We start from the raw sequence: 22741 nt of genomic DNA, 5'->3' as shown, positions 1-22741 counted from the left end.
GCTGTCCATTAAACCTGGAAGGACATAGTGGTGAATAATAGTCATCTCTGAGAAATAAATGCGGTCAGAAACTGGAGGTTCATTAAACACTTGGTGAAATAAAATCATTGAAATCAGCAATAAAACTCTTGATTGTGTTTAACAGTGAAATTAAGAACATTTCCACGCTCACAGTGTAAAAAGAATTCGAGGGATTGTGACTAAACAGCTGTGTAGCCTTAAGAAAACCACTTATCAGTGAGGCTAATCAAAATTAAAGGCTTTAGTTTGCTTGGGGAGCATAAACGCTGGACTCTGGAGCAATGGTAAAGAAAACACTGTTTGGTCTGAATCCAGATTTGCCCTGGTCCAGACCAATGGATGCCTCTGGGTAAGAAGAGAAGGGGATAAAGTGGCGTTCCCATCACGCCTCGTGGCTACCGTACAAGCCAGTAGGGGCAGTCTTATGATGTGACCTGAAATGAGGTCAGAAAAAAAAGACCAGGTTTTTCCATTTTAAATGGAGTTTTCTTTTGTATTCGCTGCTGGCACAGACATACTCCAGGATGATAATGCCAGGATTAGTTCAACTCAAACAATGAAGAAGTGGTTCAGGGAGCATTTTCACTCATGGGTTTGATACTACAGATACAGGGATGTGCTGGAGAAGCCATTTTTAGCTCCAGTCAGCCCAGTGGACCACTTTATCTAAAGCAAGTCAATATATTAAAGACTTAACTGGTCTTAAGGGTTAATTACAAAAACCCACCCTTTTCCAATTACGTAAGTACACATGTGAAAACTGTTAGAAGTGATACATTTGGCTCATTGTATGATGTCTGAAGCATCGCCCGCGGGGGTATTTCTTTTGGGGAAGAAAAAACAAAAAGAACTTTCTTTGTACAAGAACTCTATGACAAGTTTCATGAGAAATTCGAAGCAACAAAATGTCCACAAACGGAAACAATACAACTTTGTGTGCTTCCTTAGCAGAAAGATACAAAGTGGCCCGAACCAGAAAAAAAGAGAGGCCATCAGAGCCTTACAGGTCCTAAAACTGATGTCATGGTACTCTGAAAGAATTAAAAAATGTAAGATGATAAATTTGAGTAATGGAGTGCAATCTGCCCCAGGGCACAGGAGATTTGGCTGCTTAAAATAGGCCTCTGAACACTTATGTATAGTAAACAGTCCCCAGATTTCATAAATCATTGTCACTTGTTAGTGTAGATAAACATTAACAATAGATAGTGTAGATGGATCCGTGTTTCTAAGGGACCCAGCATGTTTAGGCCATTGTCAGCACAATGCTTTTCCAAATCACACGTTATCATTCATTGCAAGTGCGATTGTGTTCCTTTAGTGAAAATGACTGCAGATTCTCTCAGAAATTGCTGTATTCATGTTTCACCAACTCTGTGTGTGTGTCTAATTGAAGTCCCCATGCGACAGCAGTCACACTCGCAGGCAAATTACACAAACACACAAATCTGCATGGTGCTCATTTACCAGATTAATTAATATTCCAGAAAGGTCACACACAAATAACTCAAACACACACACATACCCAGACCCTTCTGAGTACAGCTGACGCCGTTACCCGGCCGGTCTCTTTGAAATGGAACATCATCATGAACTGAAAGCCACATCAAGGGCAATATTCCTGCCAATCGCATTAGTGGCTCTGCTTGGCCGCGCTGTGAATGGACACTCTCTGAGGATTGTCTGCAGTTCATGACCAAGACAGAGAAAGATGGGGATGTCAACAGACAAACACTGCTGTATTATTAGAGCAGCGGTCATGTGCCACCCTCTGTGTGCTAGCAGACAAACTGTCGGAGACTTAGAGGAGGCTGGAATCCCATCGCGTCTGTCTGGGAAATCTGGGTAAATGCTCTCTAATCCTGTTGATCCTCCACTAAAGCCAACACTTCCTCACCTGCCTGCCTGCCATGGGAGAGTAAGTACAGACCAAAAATAGGAAGGATATGATGATGAGCAGCGCTCTGAAATCACATAATTTATCATTTAATGTGTTTGCTTTCTCAAAGGCATTCAGGTTAAAGTAAAACAAACACTCGAACAGGAATTGCAAGTTTGAATCCACAGCAGTTGGCAGAGGATTTTGGATATGCGTAGGTGTTATTGAAAATGTTTAAAAAGGGTATTTGTGACACATGCTCAGAGAGGGAAAATAATAAAGGGCAGGGCAAGGTATATTGGACAGCAGTTGATGTCACACCCTGTAGTATATTTTTGTTTTGTTTCTTATTTTACTGTAAATGGGACCATATATAAAATGTTCTGCTGTGTGTGAAACTAGTGAGTGAGAAGCAAAAAAACTCGGGTGAATTGTTGGCATTTCCAAACTTTTTTTTATCAACTAAATATTATTATTATTACTTTAGCGATAGCGTTGTGTAAAGGTATTACACTTGTACAGTCCTGCAAAACTAAGTACGTCCCATTATTCAGTAACTTGTAAAAACCACCTTTAGCAGCAATGTTTTCAGGTAATGGTTTTCTATATGATTTCATCAGTTTCTCAGGTCACTGTGGAGGGACTTTAGCCCTCTTTTCTTTACAGTGTACATGAGTTCATCAAGGCTTGCAGACATTTGTTTATATCAGTTTCAATCAGGTTTAGGTGTGGATGGCACCACTGCATCCATCTCATAGGTTTTTCTGTTGTAGATTTGCTGCTGTGCTTGGGATGACACTCTTGTATGTCTCTGTTTGGCCCAAGCTTTAGCTGGAGGGCAGATGGCCTCAATGACTGCAAAACAAGCCCAGATCATCATATGTTGTATATTGTACCCAGACGTCTCTACTTTGGTCTTATCAGTCCAAAGGACACTGTTCCAGAAGTGTCGTGGTTTGTTCAGTTGTAACTTTGCAAACTTGAGCTCTGCCACCAAGAGGTCGTCGCCTGGCAACCCTTCCAAATAATCTGTCTTTTTCTAATTATACTCTCATGAACGTTAACATTTAACACACCGAGGCCTGTAGAATCTGAGATGTAGCTCTTGACCTTTTTTTGGCAGTTTGTTAAGCATTGAATGGTAGGACTATGGGGTGGAATTGTGTTAGCACACACCGGAAAGCTTCAGACCAGCAAACTGACAAAGCTTCTGAAGAGTCCTGCAAAATAATAACTGTTTTCATGTGACTACATATGTTTGTTGACCGAGTGTACAACCATTTAATGAAAACTATTTTAATGTTGCCATTTTATTTCTTTTTTTAAGAAGTAATACTTCCAACTTCCATCTTAACAGCAGATCCCTGAGGCAGTTTGTGGTTTATGTCACTGTAATGTTGTGTCAGTTTCCATTTTGTTTCACTTTCTACCTCCTGCTTTAGTGGGACAGTCATTTTGGGCTTCATTCAGTAGAGCCAGACTTCTTTTTCCTCCTCTTTTTGTGAATGGACGATGCTATATAATTACCTGGGTTGAGCTTTCAGTGTGGTCTGCTCCGTCAGCTCCACACCCACTGAACACACACCCACACCCACACACAAAAGGGATACATACTTTTATGCACGCAGCCCAGAGACTAGCCGAGATTGCTAATACACACGCGCGCTCCTGCACACATGCGCACACTTAAATACATGCCTCCCCAGCTGGAAGTGCGCAGCTGCTGCTGTTTACCCTGTCGGGACCAGAAAAACATCCTGTACAGTTCTCCGGGTGAAAACCTCCCCTCACATAATAAACACAAGCCCTCGGCACATTTTGAAGCTCCACTTTGGGTGGTTTCTGTGGCTGTCGAGGCAAAGGTCCCCTCCAGCAGTCTGGCTTGATGGACAGTTTGGTGTGTTAAAGATTGAGTAGATTCCTTTGGGGGATCATCATATGGAAAAAACATTTAGTTAAAAAGAAGCTGAAACTTTTTTTTTTTTTTGTAGCACATGACACATTATCAGGTTATCTGTTATCGCTGTCTGTGCTTTCTTTTTTATCTCGCCATCAAATGCAAAACAAGAAGGATACAAGCAAAGGCTGACATCTGGATACCAAATCGGAAAGAATGCTGAGTGTATATGCCGTTCTAACAGAGCTGTGACATTTGCTTTCATCGCTCCATAGACATCTCTCTGGCCCGTACAGTTGTTTAACTTGAAGTTTAACACGAAGCTTAACTTTGAAAGAGGAAGTTTTGACTGCTGTTGTGTCTGGAAGAGCGAAGAAAAGTGGGCGAGGACACTCTGCGCTTTCAAATGACTGCTGGAATGTGGTCGTGTGCGAGCATGTGTGCTTTTGTGTGCCTGTCCCTGTCAGTGTTTATGTAAGTGTGTGTGTATGTGTGTTTATACGTGTCTATCTGCTGCCCTGTGTTTTGCAGTTGACAGTCACTAAAGCATCTAGGCTGGCATGTAAAAGAGATTCCTGTGCAGACAGAAGAATTTGTTTTTGCCGTTTTTGCCTTTGAGCTTAATAGCAGTAGTATCAGGGCAGGGCTGGATGACAAAAGAATATACAAAAGTTGTCCTGTGTGTGCGCCAAGTTTCATCTCTGTTTACTGTCTCTTGTAGCGGTGGCATTTCACAGCCCTCCAGTCACCATCAAGAAGGAACCGCAGAGCCCGGGCTCCGACCCCAGCCAGTCTTGTAGCCACAAACCGAGCTTCAGCTACCCCAGTGGAGAGCAGTGCCTTTATGCCAGGTATTTACTGTAGTGCATGTTTAGTCATGGATGACTTCACCCAAATAAAAACGGTGCATTCAACTTATCTTTATCTCACTATGAAGATAAATTCTTGGTTGAATCTGTCGAACTTTTAATATTTTATCTCTGGGATTTCTTCATCAACAATGCCATCAAACATCAAAAATTACCTTCATGATTATTCAAGACAGTCCAGACAAAACGGTCTTGTTTCTTCAATATAGGATAGTTTCAGTCACAGTAAGTTTTTTGTACAACACCTTTAAAAAAAACAAACAAAAAAAACCAATGGAGATCACAAAAGTAATAATGCAAAAAATAAAACGTCAATTAAAATAAAGAAAATATGATGTCATGTCACGAACTTAAGTGTTTTGAAGCTTGATATACAGGAAATCACTGCAAGCCTCATCCCCCTCGGGCAAACTGTTCAAAAGCTGAAGGGCAAAAGCACCGCCACCACCGTCGCCTCTAAATTTAAGCCTCGGCACGCAACAGCACAAACAAAAGCAGTGTCACCACTACTCGTGCTTTGGTGTTGTTTTTGGCTTATGGTTGACACATTAGAGAGCTGCTCTCGCTTGACGTGCGCTCGACTCGCTGCAGTCTAATCCTGGTAGTAAACCTGAACAACACTGGAATAAGGATACAAGAAGTCAAAACAGGGAGGAAAAGTTTGAAGGTGGTGAAATTTTTCTGCAAACTTTCCAACTGTAGCAACAACTTCTCTGTGATGGTGTCATCTGTATCAGAGAGATCTCTGTGGAGGGGAATCAGCAGGCTGGCACAGACTTGTCCCACGTTGCACAAAATGGGAGACAACACCAAAGTGTGCAGTATACCAGCAGTCATTGCATCACTTTTGTAAACGCTGCCATGCATGATGATGACAATGGCAAGTCTTAAATTGCCTTTATCACATCTCCCAATTTTGTGAACTTGCCCGCTCAATGGGGCCAGTGTGGCTGACCTGGAATCAAAAGTGTGCAACCAAGTCCGCGGCTATAAGCATTTTTTCTGCTAAATGATGGGCAATGAGTAAGCACACCTCAAGCAATGAGTATTTGTGGCAACCGTAACAACTAATTTCTGCTGTATGAAAGTGGGGGAGGAACTCTGAAGTGACACAAAAGGATGATTGCCTCCTCAGATATTTAGACAATCCACTCTTACCAAAGACAAAATAAATGCTTATTTTACTTTTTCTCTCAACAAAAGTGTACAATGACCAAGCCCAAGTTGGTCAACCCACATGTAAACTCTTATCACACGTTATTGACTGAATCCCTGCACATGAACTCTTGCTTTGTTTGTTGTATTCATTGAAGAAACAGCTCACCCCTGTTGTGACATGTGTAGTCATGCATGGATGTTTTTTTTGTCATGAGTGTATTCATGTGTTATTTGACTTCACAGTGCCTATGAGCAGAAAAGGGCAGCAGGAGGAGCAAAGAGCTCCTGCCCAGGGACCCCCGTGTCTCCCATGCAGCAGCATTACTCCCCCAAACCTGCCACGGCCGGACGGCCCGATGCTGGTTACATGAACCCAGGTGCCACCTCCCAGCCACTTCCCAGCAACAGTTACCCCATGAACGCCAGGTGACACGGCACTGAAATCTTACCATTGGGAATTCTGGATATTATGTTGATTTCTCCTGACGAATGCATCTTAAACTGCCTTATTTCATTTCCCAGTTCCAGGTTTCAGGGACCTTCAGGAGACCCCATGTGCCCTCAGTTCCCCCAACCAGCGCAGGCCTTTCAGCGCATGCCATCTGCCCCAGCTGGCCACTGCACCACTGGTGGAGGTGGGGGTGGCGGTGGGGGGCCAGGGGGCGGTGGTGGTGTTGGCTACCATCGGCAGCACTCTGACCCCTGCATGCCTTACCTGCAGCAAAGCTTTAAGCAAGAATACATGGACCCGCTGTATGAGCGGGCAGCCCATATGGCGGGGCCGGGTCATGTGAGTGGACAGGGACACGGGCATGGACACGGACACAACCATGGCCATGGACCACACCAACACCCACAGTTACACTCGCACCCACATCGGTTCCCACCAGCCCACATGATGGTCAAGCAGGAGCCCACAGATTACACCTATGAACCAGGTGAGCAATAATGACACTCATCTGTCTGAAACGCATCGTTTTAGCTCCTGTCCAAGGACCACCAGTAAAGACAAACCTGCTCTGATTGGTCAGGTGGAATTCCAAAAACAGGACAACACTGTTTAAGCACTTGCTCTGCTAACAAAAACATTTTAGCAACACTAAGACATTCTGACATCTCCAACTTTTCTTCTAAGTGATCCAAGTAATCAACACCCAATTACTGGGTGTTGATTAAAGATGTCAATGTTCAGGACTTAAGCAATGCCGTGGACTAAAAAATGACTTGAAAGTAACAGCTGCTTTAGTCAGATTTGTTCCACTGTTTAACAAATTCAACTGAAAAATATGTAAAAGAAGAGAAAAGCTTTATTTGGGACTTCATCCATCTTGAAATGCAGTGGATGTGACCACAGAGATTAGGCGAGAAGGAAACAGATGGGAAAGTGAGACACATTGTGCCAGTATGTTACATAGTGATGGAGATAAGGACCGTATAAAAAACCTTCTCTGCAAACAAGGCATTGCAGGCACAATGATAGTGTTTTTTTTGTTGTTGTTTTTTACTGGGAGATTATAACTCTGTTTGGCATGGACACAACTGTGTTTTCTTTTTCTGCGCATGTAAAGGTTTTGCACAAGAGCCAAAAGACACAATTGAAGAGTATGCTAAAATTCTTTTACTCTATTAATTTCCAAGACCTGGGTGGCATGTCCTAATCTTTTTTGTCTTTTGGTCCAGAAAATAGTTCACAACCAGTTAATGGTCATATTAGAGGAAAAAAAGCATTTGAGGGACTCAAAACAGCAAATATAGAGCATTTCTCCTTGTTAGACTGCTTGCGAATCAATGGGTTGAAAACCCTCCCCTGTGTACATTGCTTACTCTAGAACAAAATGTCCAAAAGGCAAACAAACTTCTTCACTGTATCTGCACTCCTACTCAACTCCCTCTTAGCCTCCAAAACTCCTCCTTTCAACCCTCTGACACTTTGCAGTGAAAAGGAAGAAAAAAAAAGTTTTTTTTCTGCTGTAGCTACACCCCTCCCTCCCTCCCTCCCTCCTTCCTTCCCTCCCTCCCTCCTTCCTTATCCCGCTCCCTCCCTTCACCGCTCTCTGTGAGAGAGAGGCAGAGGAATTTCATTGAGAAAATGGAGGGCACTGGAAAGACTAGAGTCCCCGGTGGAGTGCTCCAGGGTTTCATGTTGCACCAGCGGCTTCCTTTTTCTGCAGGCAGATGAACTCATAATGGAAAAATGAGCGTGGCCACAGTAACTCGAACCTCTCACTGGCCGGGCTTTGGGAGTGGGTGAGGGGAGGGAGTGGAAGGGTAATGGGGGGAGGTAAGGGGTGGGGTAGCCAGCTCAGGCACTTTAACAACAAGCACTACCAGCATTCGAGTATACAAAGTAGCTCTTCTGTTGGCTTCTCCCTGAATCTAAAATGAGCGAGAAAAGTAACACGTAGCATCCTCGTTCACCTGTATTAAAATGGCTAGAGGGCTGACAGCGGTCCACATGTGCTGAAAACGGCTGAAATCCAAAGAAAACAGAATTTCTGACTGTCTTGACTTGCTGTTTTTACAGTAACAATGACAAGAGTCACACAACCTTGAGAAAGAAATGGGGGAAAGTACCAAAGGATGTTTTTCTGTGGATAACTGCTAGGTGGAGGAGCAAGTTTTATTTGGTGGGGTTTCCTTAAAAGACTCTCTCTGATATGGGTTTTAACCAATCCAGAGGCTGATCTGACATGAAAGATCAAAGTTTATCTTTATTTTTGTAGACGATTATACAACAAGTGACTGGACTGTGTGCAGGATAATAGAAAGTGACAGGGGCCTAAAACTTGGATGTGATTACCAGTAAATTTTCTGCACTCAAGAACATATACTCTCTCTCTCTGTTACTGAGCAGTGTTTAACATCTGTATTGAAAAGTCAGTCACTGGATCTCAGGTGGTCTAAAACAGCGGTCCCCAACCCTCGGGCCACGGATCGGTACCGGGCCGTGAGAGTTGTTGCTCAGGTGTGAAATTATGGTTTTCAGGTTTTTTGTAGTTAACTAGGTTTCCCTGGGTCTTTTCCCGTGTTGTAGTTGTGTGTCTTATTTTGAAAGGAATATTTACGGGTTACCATAGCGACCATAGAGCGCTAAGGGGCAGAGAGGAGGATGTTACTCTCAATGTTGTTGGCGCACTTCAGGAGGACGCTCCTAATAAAGTTACACAATTACACCGAGAATTCACGTTTATTATTATATTTACAAAATACCACAGTTTGTGTCTTGGTCGTATCATTTTATTTTGTTGTATTTATCCGTGACACCTTAAAAGTCGGTCCGTGAAAATACTGTTTGTCATTAAACCGGTCTGTGGCTCAAAAAAGGTTGGGGACCGCTGGTCTAAAAGAACCTTTTTCTTTTAACACGTCAATAAAAATCCAAAAGCATTCTGCAAACATTTAAATGGAAAATGATGTTTCTTTTAGGCAGCTGAATTGGAGTCTTCACGATAGAAACCGCATCCCAAAAATCTAAGCAATGATTGAGGACAGTTGTTATTGCCTTTTTTTTTTTTTTTTTAAGTGATCAAGTAGTACATGCTACATACTTGTCGATTGATCTTCTTGAGCTTCTTAATGTGCAGCATACAAAACCCAGCCATGCCAGCCGCAACATCTGCAAGGTTGCATACATACAGGCAGGTCTGAAGACATACTTTCCTTCAGTTATTTGTTATTTTCTGCTGAATTACAGTGTCACTGTAAGAAATTCTATCCCAAAATTTTGATGTCAGAAGCACGTAATGGAAAGCGAGTAATAAAAAACACCACCAGTGTTTTCTTTCACTTTGCACAATGTGAACAATGACAGTCAAATGCCTCAAGTATACAGTCTCATTTTAAAAGCCGGGTAGATAATGAGACTCGTAGTTTCACATACAAATTGGCATTCCATTGCTTAATCACTGCTATTGTGTTGAATCAAAGACGCAGAATGGTCATGCCACGGAGCAGACAATTAACCCCAGTGCTCTCACACCCAGTCTACCCATCAATCCCTGGTGAGAGCCTGCCATCTCTGGCAGACATATTATTTACAGTATGATCGAGCGCCGCTGCTCTGGAATGGAGGTTTGATTTTCCCCAGTGGCATCTTATCACAGTCGCAGAGCTGCAGCTGCATTCCCCAGGAGTGAGTCACGGTCAGAGCCAGAGGCAAAGAGCTGCACCTTTCAGTTTTATACACTTGCTTGGCTCATTGATACAGTTGACAGACTGTAAAAAACAGACAAACAAGCTCTTATAATAGGCAATGAGTCACCTTTTTTTGTATGCTTAGCCAAAGAAAGAGAAAAACACACAGACAAAGGTTAGTGGCTCGGTCACAGGAAATGGAAAACAATATTCTCACATTACATGTGAAATGCACTTCACAACTGTCCCAACTTGCAGAGAATTTTGCCGGAAGGTTTATGAAGAGCAGTGTAAAATCTATATCAGTGATTTGAGCGAGCCAACGATGTGCCCAGACAAAGTGCAGACACTGTATACTGTACCACTTTTCTGGTCTGGTGCAGGTGCTTGCTCATGGCCTAAAAATACCACCAGGGACAAGAGAAGTGATATGATAAATGCAGCATTTGCCCTTGCAGGTCACAATGATCCCACTAAATCCAGCTAATACACCCACTTTTCTCAAACAGGTAGTGCTTAGGAAAGCACATTAGCAGCCATCCTTGCATTTTAATTTGACTTGACACCTTACAGGGATTTCTAAATGGTACTTTATGCCATAATCTAAATGTCGGTTCAATTTGTTAACCTGTAGTTCGTTGTTTCTGTTACAGATGTGCCTGGATGTCCCTCTATTTACCATCACAATGAGGGCTACCCAAACTCCCAGCATGGCAATGAAGGTAATGTGAATGTTTTGCATTCTACTGCAATAATGCCCTTTAAAGGCCTCCAATAAAAGTTATTATGGAGTTAAAGGAATTTAAGTGATGTCAGTATACAGAAATTGCATGTACCCAATCTGCCCTGTCTCAAAAGCTTTATCTACTCTGGTTAGAGGTCTGCGGTCATTGGCTAACCGGCCTAGAGTGTGCGTGCTTCCATTGGCCAACCAGTGGTGTGTCTGTTTCCATTGGCAGAGGCTCTCGCCTCACCCCTGCCTCAAGAATCCCTGAATAAACATAAGTCTTAGAAAAAGCACACTATTTCCCCAGCAAAAAGGAAAACAAGCCCTCCCTTCTTTACCATTGTTTGCAAGACCATTTTCGGCAATTTGAAATCTCATTCAGATGCACTCAGCATATAAGATATCACAGGTCTAGTATACTAAAAGGACATTAATGTTGTGAGTTATTTTGGTTGAAATATATTTAAAGCTTGCCACTGGTTCCAGATGAACAACCTTGTTGTGCCAGGATGAAGTCCATTTGAAATACTGACACAATTCTCCCCCCTCGTCTCTTAGGGTATCTGTTTGAAAATGACTCCCGTGTGGTTCCAGAGAAGTTCGAAGGTGAGCCTGCTTACCACATATCCCCTCTGCATGCACACACACAACTTCAAATGCACAGCACACAGGTGTTACTTAGTGACAACAGGAAGAAAAGAAAATCACAGGAAACACAGTCACTTACTTCAATCTCTTACATGACTGATTCTCTGCCAGAAGTAAAAGTACCCCCAAGGGTATCACTACAGTCGCTGTGGGGGGACATGAAAGGATTAACTCAACTATTACAATTTTAGTGAACCTTAACAAGTTTGAGAAGAAAGGTTAATGGTTTATTTAAAAAAAAAAAAAGTAAATGGCTAAGCAGAAGAAAAAGAAATGCGTTTAATGATGGTCAAAAAGCAAGAAAGTGGTATACATTTGAAATTTGCTGCAGAAAGTGAATTGCACTTTAGAATCGAAGTGAACAGAGCAGCAATAATTATTATTTACACGTCATTTTAATGTTCACAGTGTACTGACAGTATGGAGTAAAACAACGTCTAGTTTTTCTTACACAGAAGCCAATTTTTCCCATTTTATCTGCATGCTAATTGGTTAATGTGGGGTCATGGTGGTTGCAGAAAATGAAACTGCTGGAAACCGAGGTACATCATAGTACAAAAAAAAAAAAAAGTTGGGAACTACTGCCTTACTGTCTATCATATTATACACACATCAGAAGGATCCCGGTGTCCTCAGAAACTGAGTTAGTGGGTTTGGTTTCCTTGTACCCTCCAGGCAGGGCTCCTCTGTCACAGAAACAAGCTTTTCCCATGGTGTTGTTGGTTATTGATGCTAAGGGAGATTGAGTGAAGAGCCTGAGGCCGTCAGCACTCGTTGAACCAGTCAAGTGTGCAAGTTCTCTGAGAGACGACAGCAGTAACTTAGCTGTGCATCTCATGTTCCAACACCTGTGTACAACATATCAAGTACCTGGTAAACAACCGAGAACCAAACACCAATCAGTGTCCATTTACCTTACTAAGTAGTAAGCTTGATTTCTTTCTTTTTGCCCTGTACTGCCCCTTACTTTTATCTCTATTTGCCTCTAGTTCAACATGCTCTGGCTTTTTTAGCTGCAAGCTGACATTTATGGGGATTTGGGTTTACGTGAGTATGCAAACATGGGGGGGGGGAAAAAAAATCAAGATTAGATGACCTACGGATGTACTTATCCTACTAGAATTAAGCCACTTTTGGGCTGTTAGGGGTCAAATGTTTCTTGTTTGCACAGCAAGAAGTACTTTAGACCATAATTTAGTGATTGAATCTTAATGGTCGGATGCATTAATGTGCTGAAAATATATCAACTATCACATTAACTGGCTGGAGATAAACCACAGTGCACATAGGGCAACAAATCTCTAAATTCCTGGTTACATGAAATAGATGGAAAGCATTTTGACGCCTATAAACATACTGAGTACCTCTGTATTCCTCGTCCAGGTGAGGTGAAGCAGGAAGGGGGTGGTCTTTTCCGTGAGGGTACACCTTACCAGCGCCGTGGCTCTTTGCAGCTCTGGCAGTTCCTGGTGGCCCTTCTGGATGACCCAGGCAATGCCCACTTCATCGCCTGGACAGGCCGCGGCATGGAATTCAAACTAATTGAACCAGAAGAGGTAAGTCTGAACTGTAAACGACCTTTTTTTTTCTTCAAAGATGGTGGGGAAGCGTTGTCTGTAGGCACTATAATCGACCAGGCTAGCCATCATGATGTCACCCACTGGTCTTACTATTTTAACCCGATTTGATAACAGAGGATGAATCAGACTGTGAAACCACACACTCATTGGCTAATGATTTGTAACTGAAACGGTATTATCTACTCTGGTTAGAGTCTGAATGATCATCCTTTCTAACTATTAGAATGACCATAAATTGCAAACAAAATTAAGGGGCTTCCACACCGAAAGCGGTTCTCTCATTTCCCGTTTTTCTTGTTTTGTACTTGACAGTTGATTATAACCAGCAGACAGGATGTGGCTGCTTAGAAAAGTGTAGTGTAGTGTAGTTCCCACATCACATGTCTATTACCAGTGTCCTTCACCATCACTGGTAGTCACATGAATTTAAACTAACGACTAAGCCCATAAAATCATCAGGAAAGAGTTCGCTGGCATCCCAGTAAAAGTGAGTCAATGGTTGTTTCCAAGACTTCAATACAAAATGAAATTCTTTGAAACAAGAAGAGCCGCCCCCTGCTGGCCATTACAAAGAACAAAGCTTTAACCCTTTAAAATCGATCGGAGCAGGCACGCTCTGTTTTGCGTAACTATTTTTAAATCCTGGTAGCTCTGCAACCACGTAAGCTAGCGCAAAAAAATTTTTTGCATATGAAACCGGAGGAGTTGTACTTGCATCTTATGCCATCAGCCTGCCCTAAGTCACAGTTTCCTTCCACATATAGCTTTGCAAAAACTGCATAAAAAGCGCTTGCAGGAACAAAAACATAATATTCAGAAACACGCTTTGCTGATCCGATCAGCTGTTTGTAACACTTCCTATGTTGGAATAGACGTCAGCGCGAACTTTCACATGTCTGCCATGACCTGCCCGAAACCGGAAGTGGCGTCATTTTCGCGGAAATGTAGTTTTTTACCATCAGGGCCTCATGAGCCTATACTGGTGTTTTTAAAAGTTATCTTTGACTTTATGACTTTCTGTGTCGTTTCTGGGATGCTTAGGACACATATTGCACTGCTGAAAATAGTTTATTTTGATGCATATGCTGTTTTTTTGCAAATTTGCACTATAATATTTATTTTCGTTTTTCCTGCAGTGTATAGAAATTGGTGTATTTCAAAAATAAAACTATGAAGACACTCAAAATAAATTTCCTGTGGTGGGAAACTATTTTGTGCAACTTTTTTGTATTTACAGTTTTGAGGGATAAGCCTCTTAAATTTCTCTAACTAGAAATATATGTTAAAAAAACAAAAACGATTTTCAATTTTTTGGTAGTTTACTGCACTTTTTTGCAATTTATGTAATTACTATGCACTTAATGCAGACATATTATTAAAATTTAGGCTGTAATGGTTATATTGATGTATAGCAACTTGAAATGCTCCCAAAAATGGCACTACAGCATGTAAAAATATAATATAAGCTCTGGCGGACTTGGTTCTATGGTAGGTCTTAAAGGGTTAAGGCTCAGCGATGCTTGCTAAACTTTTTAAGGTCCAGTAGTCATGTCCATCTTTTACACTTTTGTTTACAGAAGTACAGGGGCAACCCTTCAGAAGCTCATTCGATCAGTGCTGCAGGTCTCTTCCTGTTAAACAGGAGTTCTTCCTTCCCACAGTCACCTAGTGCTTGTTCAGAGGGGACTGTCTGATTCCTGGGATTCTCTCTCAAATGTTGTAGGGTCTTTACCTTAAAGCACCCTGAGGCAGAAGGTGTTGCGCAGCACTACATAAACTAGATTTAATGCATCTTTGAAAATGGCCATACACAGATGCAGAGGCTGTCTAGCTCTTAAGAGAGACATCTTTATGTTTCAGTTTGCTAAGTTCCTTAGACTTTAATATCCAGTGAGTGTCAGACATATGTCACTTTGTTGGGTAACTTTAAAAGAAGTTCTAGTTTAACTGGAGCTTTCTCTGCAGTAACAATATCACTTTAAATGTTTGAAAAAAAGACTACTGCGATATAAAATGCATTATTTTTAACACATTACTGTGTGGCCTTGTCCACTGATAGTACTGGTAGTGATTGTGACATTAATATGATAAGGATACTCTTTAAATAAATTTAGTGAGGGTTTGCTGTAATCTAGGTAGCACCTTCAATGAGAAGGGGGATTTGGCCACTTTCCTCATAGGCCTATTTTCTGATCCATCTTCCATTAGGCCCCCATACATTATTCAACACGCACTGGATTGATAAATGAAGGACAAGCACTATCACAGAAACATCCAACACCCCTGTTCTCTCTCACCTCCTCACATTTCTTAAGTCCAGACATTTTTGCAATGTTTAAGTCTGCAGTTTGATTGGATATCAGAGCGCCTCCATTTAGGTGGGCCCTAATACAGACAGGCCTATATTGTGTTTTCCATTATCTTTTTACTGTACATTAAAAATGAATGGGGTAAGAGTTTTACAAGCGCAATTAGAGCTGAGAGCGCACTCAGAGATCAAACGGGGCTGCTGGGCCACTGTGGGATACAACCTGTCTTCCTGAGTCATGAATATCAATGCCCCCCCCCCATCCCAAGCTTTACGGTTTCTTCCTACATCCAAGGTGTTTGTCAACAGAAAATGTATCCACTGTTGCACAATTCCTTGATTTATTTCCCCTTGTGTATGTGTGTGTGTGTGTGTGGGGGGGTGGTGGTGGTGGTGGTGGTGGTGGTGGTGGGGGGGGGTGTTAATGTGAGGCATTCATTTTCTATAAGAGGCAGAGCTGCTTTATCAGCCCAGGGTTCAAATTTTGGGCTGCCCCTGACAACCCGCCCTGACTCCTGTTTCACTGCAAACACTGTGGGACTCTGGTTGCATTCAAGTGGTAATGGTTACATAAAAAGGAAGTGAATCCACATGTGAGGACTCGCCCTGGTCTTGGCATGTTGATACTGTCGAATTTAATAGCAGAATGAAGTTTGGCTTGCTACTGAGGCCCTCTAGTGGGCAACCTGTGGAATTAACTACCTGTGTCCAACTATTAGCGCAAAAAGACTCGATCTTCTTGAAATGTAATTTGAGGAAGGTTATGTTTTACACTATTTAAAAGCATGCAAACACATTTTTAACTGATTTATTTCTTCTTTCTCAGGTTGCCAGGCTGTGGGGAATGCAGAAGAACCGTCCAGCCATGAACTATGACAAGCTCAGCCGTTCTCTGCGCTACTACTACGAGAAGGGAATCATGCAAAAGGTACAAAACGCAGCCAGCACTAAATCTACTGGGAACCAAAGTAATCCCACATAGGTTTTCAGTACAGCGCCTCCAGTTGTCAGAGGGCAGTCAAAGATGCACAAAAGTGCCCTTAATGTCAGTGCCTGATGCATTGGCAAGTTATTAAAAAAATAGACCTCTTGCAACTTGTCACGTATTAATGTTTGCAAAGGAACCCCTGGATTTATGTCTAAGTACACTAAATACACTGATTTGCTTTGTTTTCACTCAGTAAAAGGCTGGAGAGGTGCTGATTTTGAGATTTGCCCTTTGTCTAAATATCACCACACACTGGATGCTCCATAAAAACAGGAACATAAACTCTCACACCAAATATTCCGAAAAGGCATCTTGTGCATTTGTCTGTGACAACTTAAGACAAAAAGTTAGTATCTGACGCCCTGGAATAGGAATATACTCGTGCACTCGTCTTGCTGGATAGCTAAAGAAAAGGAAACAGTTTGGTGTTCTCGTTCAAAGTGGATATAACACATTTCCAGCACTTTTATATTTATATACATCTCCCAATTTTCTCTTATACTGAGTGCTTAGTCTCTGCAGCCCTCAGAGGCTACAGAAACTGTGAAATATTAGTTTACAAATGCATTCGTATTTCATTTTAAATAATCCTCCTCTCTCTCTCTCTCTAGGTGGCTGGGGAGCGCTACGTTTACAAGTTCGTTTGTGAGCCCGAGGCTCTAATCTCCCTGGCCTTCCCCGACAATCAGCGACCCAGCCTGAAGGCTGAGTTCGAGCGCTACGTCAACGAGGAGGACACAGTGCCTCTGTCGCACCTGGACGAGGGGGTGCCTTACACCCCGGAACAAGCCCCTCAAAACATGGGCCCTCAGCCCTACTCCAAAGGCTACATGTACTAAAGCCAGCCCCAACACGCCCTCCTTTCTACCCCACCTTCAGAGATGTTCCCATTGTACCAACCCACCATCATACATGCCCCACAAAACCCCATGCACCTCTTGCACATGCCCACCCCATCCTCTTGTATATAAGGATATGGTGTTTTTATTTTAAATTAATCGCATTAGGGATTTTTTTTGGTTTTGTTTTATTTTTAAGAGCTGTATTCCTCTCACATTCGAGGCTTATTCAATCCATAAACCTGACTGTGGTTGAAGAGATTGCTTAATAAATACTCATAATAATATTCAAACTGAAGTCCTGAGAATTCTTTAACACAGCTGAAAGCAATGTTACTGAATAGTGATGAGAATTTTAATCAAGTGTTTCTTAATTCAAATTAGACTGACCCGTTGTAGCCAGGTACTATTCGTCATTCAGGAGGGCAGTTTAAGGGATAGTTGTAAGGGTGGAGCTGCACCATCTGCTGCTAAAACTGGTTATGGTACCAACCAAGGTATGGCCGCATACCTTTGAGCTTTAAAAGATGATATTTTAGCATAACTGAAACATTCTGGTTCATAGTGGGGAGGATAACATTTGTGAGGTGGTGAAACGTTTTCGTTTGGAGACAGCAACACAAAACCACAAAGATGAGGGGAAAAAAACAAACTGCAAAAGCTACCTGTTACAAGTTCAGTTGTAAAATGTCAACAGCTTTCTGGCTAAATGCATCATTTGGAGTTAACTAGCACTAAAACGATGCAAAGTCTCTACAGACACACTTTAAAACCCAAAGAGCTTTTAACTGGAGGTAGCAATAACGATTGCTACCTCCATTGTGTGCCTTGAAATTCTGGCTTGCCCTTCGATGTGCCTCAGGCAGGACGTTTGAAAACCACTGCAGAGAACAAAAGAAGTCGATTACAGGTGTTAGGCACCAAATTCAAGAAGGCACACTAAATCATTGCTTACTAATATAATAAATGCCATTTGAACGTGATAATTCATCTGACTCCATAATGTTATCTTAAAGTGACTATATATACACTATTTAATACATACTATTTATGGCCAGCTGTATAGCGTAGTGGCAAGACTACACACCTTTGGAGTGGAGGATCACAAGTTCGGATTCCTTTCTGGGGGCATCTGTATCCATAAAATAAGTAAGGGTCGGTGAAACAACAAGTAGCTCACTGTTCCAACATGGTATGGCGAGGGGGAGCCAGGATGACAGGTCAGGGGGGAGATATCATCACCCTGAACTAAGATTGATTGATTGAATCAAATAGCTTGATTTAACTTTAAGTAAATTACTTCTAAAAAGTACTGGTAGGGTTGTGGACTTTGTCTAGCATACCGAGTCATGTCTGGGTCCATATCTCTGCAGCACACCATGGGTCATGTACTTGATTGATACACACAAAACTGATAAATTAACCAACTTGAAATTAGGGTTGCTAATAGATGCTAAGGCTAACAAAAAAAAGCAACTACTTTGAAGTGGATAAATAGCCCTAGAGAGAAAAAGTTCCAAGTAAGATCATATACAGTTGTGGTCAGAAGTTTACATCCACTCATCAAGGCACTGAATGGTAGTAATTTCTTTCAATTGTTTTCAGTGTGGAATAACCGTATAGATTACACAGACCCAACAAGAACTGGGTTCCTAAGTTTTAATTTATTTTGGGTTTACTCCAGTCCTCACCAGATCAAAATCATACATGCAAGATGAATTTTATACAAACACTCACTGAAATCTTTTGTTTAAAGTGGTGCTGAAGGGATTACAATGTCTTTTAACTTGACAAGGCCATTAAGTTGTCTTAAGTGATCATGATTGGCTACAACTGGTAGTTTTTCTTTGCTAGCATAAACTGACTGCACTCATTGGATTGACCAATACTCCGAACAATAGGAAAGACCAAGGAACTCAGAGAAGATCTTTAGGTATTCTTCTAACCTTGGCAAACTATCACCCTCGGAGACGAGAGGAAATTACTTGGGACATTCAGGAACAACCCAGGAATCAACCCAGGCCTGCTATGAACTGGAAACTGCAGAACACCAGTGTCACTGTCCAGTGAAGCGAGTTTTACATCACCATGGACAAAGAAAGAAGCCACTTTTTCAAAATTAGCACCTTTAAGCTCAGCTGAAATTTTCAGCTGCCTACATGGACAAGACAAATGTGTTTTGGAGTAAAGTTTTATGGTCAGTTGAGGCAAAGACTATTTCGCCACAATGACAAGAGGTATGTGAGGCTTTCAAACTTAAGAGCACCGTCAAGCACGGTGATGGCAGCATCATGCTCTGAGGCTGTTCTCGTGCCATTGGTACTGTTACATTGCACAAAGTGGATGAAATAATGGAGGAGGACTACCTCCAAATTCTTCAACATAACCACAAATCGCTCGATGGTTGAAAACTGGGTGTCCTAACAGGACAATGACCCCAAATATACATCAAAACTAGTTTGGGAACGGACAAAGCAGGCTAACATTAAGCTTCTGGAATGGCCTTTCAAAAGCCCCGACCTCAGCCCTACTGAAAATTTGTCGACTGCGCTTAAAAGCCAGGTTCACGCCAGGAAACTAACCAGTTTAAATAAACTGTGTTAAGAAAAGTCATTAAATATCGACAAAATTATGCCAAAAGCTTGTTGATAGTGAACAAAAGTATCTGGTCAAGGTGCAACTTGACATTTCACCAGATATGAAATGTCAAGGGGGATATGTATACTTTTGACCCTGTGTTTCTTAGAGAAAATCAAAAATAAATTCACATGCAACTAATTCTTGTTGCTTTAAAATCACTAAAGATGCATGCTATACAGTCGTTCCACTTTCCATTTTTCTCACCAGGCATTGTGACACTGTGTTGGCAGTGATCTTCCAGTGAGTCTGAACATGTGTAAATTTCCAGCTAGATCCATAGAACAGTCTTCATTTTGTTTAATTAAGATGAATTGCCAAGATAATAAACTTCCCAACAAGATCATTGTGTATTAAAGTATGAGTCAGAGGTAGTGAGCAGGGCTGGAAGGAACTTGTAAAACCTCAGAGACCCCTCAGGCTACTGAAGACAAGAGTGCATTACGCCTCTGTGTGCCAGTGGAAAGTCAGAGGAAGCCCTGATAATCATCTCCAGCTCTGAGGTCACAATGGAATAGGCCTGGCATAGAAGAGAAATTAGAGTTTGATTTCTTTAAATTTCAAATCTCAAACAAGAGATTGGTGGTGTTGCATTTTAATTAAGTTTCCGGCTGGAAGTAGGTTTCTTTCAAGGATGCTTGAGAATTATTGCAAGAGAAAGACACTGCAAAGGTTACACAAATTTTGGAAATGTTCATATGTGGGCATTTTGAAGATTTAAAAAAATCCAGCTGGTTTTTGTTGATTCCTACCAGTTACATTTCTCACCTTGCTTAGTCAAGAGGAACACATGGAAGGTACTTAAAACTGGTCCTCAATCGAGGTTTGCCACTTAAATTTGAGCTATTTTTCTAGCATTTGTGAGCTCTCGAGACTATAAATATGGGAGATATCCACAGGGGCTGAAAAAGCATACGTTCTGTTAGAAATTACAATCAAATCAGTCTGTGTCACAATCTAAAGCCAAACTCACAGCACAATTTTTCTATAAGCAATTTTGAGCATCAGTGCAGAGTGAGGAAAAACAAGCTACCCTGGATGTTTTTCTTTTTTTGCAACTCAGTGCAGAAAACCTTCTAAGTGCATTTTGGGTAAACCTTCAGAGAGTTGTCTTGTGTGATGTGTGAAACGTCTGTGTGACTATCTCCTGTACTTATGAAGTTATGTGAAAATGCTGGAAAAAGCAAATAAGGCAAAACTAGAAAGTACCACAACTCCTAAATATTCAGAGTATGAATTTTGCATGGTATCATTAAATATGGTTAAATATGGTAAAGTTATTGTACGATAATTGTAAATAATTTCTTTCTGAGGGAGTCAAGAGGGAATTCTTTTAGATTTGGTAGATTTCATATGAAGTGACCCTTAAAGTTTCCATATGTAGGAAATAACACATAACAGAACTGGAAAATGTCAGTAAGTAAGAAGTACATAGTGTTCACATGGATAATATCAGACAGTATACCTTGAAAACTGTGAATGACGTCTGCTGACCATTAGTCTGACCCTCAGGAATGGTGAGTACCATTTAACCACCTCCATCCGTTTCATCATCTGCAGTTTGAAAGCATAGAGTAAAAATGTATCCTGCAGTCCAACTTCAATTTAATTTTTTTGCTGTTTTTTTTATTCACACTCCTGACTCACTAAAATATGGAAGCTTTTTTTTTTTAAGGAAATACACTGACAATCAAAACAAAAGGCCGACAACACACCCAATGAGACTTTTCTTATGCCAAGGCCATTATATTTAAGTATAAGTAACCAATAAAGCTATACTAAAAACGAACTTAAAAAAAACATTTTTAAAAAGTAATAAAACAACAGCAGCAAATGGATAAAAAATAATAATAATTTAAGGAGTACTTACTATAAAGACGGCTCAATTTTCTGTCAGAAATGCTTTAAAGTCTTCAAATGTTGGGATTCTCGGTAAGACTGATCACAGATTCTGCTCCAACACTGCAACCTATGCTCAGCAGTTCATCCTAACTTTACACTCCTAGGACGAACTTTATCACACATCTTTACAATTAAGCAATGTCAAGATAACTAATTATGTCTTTATGAGTAATGTTGTCATCAAGATTCTCCAGCTCTGTGCACACCAAACACAAACGTGCAAGTTGTTACACGTCAAACGCCATTTCGCTTCTCGTGATTGAAGCTAAATGTTTCAGCACTGCTGCCCCCTGTTGGGCAACTCTACATAGCTCAAGGTTAATATGCATTAAGCAATTTTTTGGCTTATGCGCTTATACTCACCTAGCCTTCACGTTTTATTTTTAACTCATTAATAACCCAATACTATACATATATATATTGATAATCCCATTATTAAAAATATATTGTAAGTGGCCTGTGGAATAATTCTGGTAATGAAAACCTCTGGTTACATTTAGTGTGTCTCTTTGTAAACATCCTAAAGTTTTAAATCTTGAGTTTCCATCTTCATATAAGACTTTTCATATATTTTCTTAGGTGTCCTTAGGTTACCTGTTAGCTTGTTACCACCGCTGATTCTTAATCCCTAGCATATCCACCCTTAACATCAAAGTTATCAAATTGATCTTTTTCATGCATTTTTAAACATCCTCATTCAAATTTCTGTAATTGTTTTTCTTCTATTAACTTCTTTGGCTCATTTTTATTCTCCTCTTTGTGCCTAGCTACAATACCACAATTTCCCCCTCAGGAAAATTTCCAGTGTACCATTCTCTACCTTCGTAAGAAGAGCTTACGAGTCAGCGGTGTTACTGATGGTTGTGAAGAGAAAGCTGAGCTAGAAGTTAAAGCTTTTAATTTACCAACTGATCAGGAAGAGTAACTTGGACATGCAGAGGAAGCTCAGAGCAGCCACCCCACCTTCCCATCCAAAACAAATCAGCTAAGGTGGTTTGGGCATCTGATGAGGACCTCTCCTGGATGACTCCCATTGGATGTTTTTCTGGCACACCTAACCCAGAGATCTGTCTGGCATTCGGCATCCCTCAGGAGGAAGGGAAAAAGCTCTGACTCGACTTCAGATAGCTGGATAAAAATGGATGGATGACAAC

The 22741-nt window shown here is 41.3% G+C and overlaps 1 protein-coding gene and 2 long non-coding RNA genes across 5 annotated transcripts in view; 1 reads left to right on the top strand and 2 right to left on the bottom strand.

Moving 5' to 3' along the window:
* The window catches only part of etv4 (ETS variant transcription factor 4), a 39238-nt gene extending 21897 nt beyond the window's left edge, over positions 1 to 17341 (top strand). For all 3 annotated transcript variants that reach the window (XM_026178095.2, XM_026178092.2, XM_026178096.2), the window contains exons 5-12: positions 4519 to 4648; positions 6068 to 6250; positions 6347 to 6762; positions 10612 to 10680; positions 11244 to 11291; positions 12717 to 12889; positions 16048 to 16149; positions 16821 to 17341. In XM_026178095.2, the coding sequence (XP_026033880.1) occupies positions 4519 to 4648; positions 6068 to 6250; positions 6347 to 6762; positions 10612 to 10680; positions 11244 to 11291; positions 12717 to 12889; positions 16048 to 16149; positions 16821 to 17048 (1349 nt within the window). In that variant the 3' untranslated portion in view covers positions 17049 to 17341. The remainder of the gene's footprint in view (positions 1 to 4518; positions 4649 to 6067; positions 6251 to 6346; positions 6763 to 10611; positions 10681 to 11243; positions 11292 to 12716; positions 12890 to 16047; positions 16150 to 16820) is intronic.
* Positions 11589 to 12836, bottom strand: LOC145430364 (uncharacterized). The gene is made up of 2 exons (XR_013910898.1): positions 12698 to 12836; positions 11589 to 12181 (listed from the first exon to the last, which is right to left on the bottom strand). It is a non-coding gene; the product is annotated as an uncharacterized LOC145430364 (long non-coding RNA).
* Positions 17342 to 19122: 1781 nt separating the features above from the next.
* On the bottom strand, positions 19123 to 21915 carry LOC145430363 (uncharacterized). Its single transcript, XR_013910897.1, has 3 exons — positions 21556 to 21915; positions 21151 to 21239; positions 19123 to 20205 (listed from the first exon to the last, which is right to left on the bottom strand). It is a non-coding gene; the product is annotated as an uncharacterized LOC145430363 (long non-coding RNA).
* Between the last annotated feature and the right edge of the window lie 826 nt (positions 21916 to 22741).

The sequence above is a fragment of the Astatotilapia calliptera genome, chromosome 8 (genome assembly GCF_964374335.1).
Source record: "Astatotilapia calliptera chromosome 8, fAstCal68.1, whole genome shotgun sequence".
Classification (NCBI taxonomy): Eukaryota; Metazoa; Chordata; class Actinopteri; order Cichliformes; family Cichlidae; genus Astatotilapia; species Astatotilapia calliptera.
Note: the sequence above shows the minus strand (reverse complement) of the source record. Positions and strands in the feature narration are given on the sequence as shown.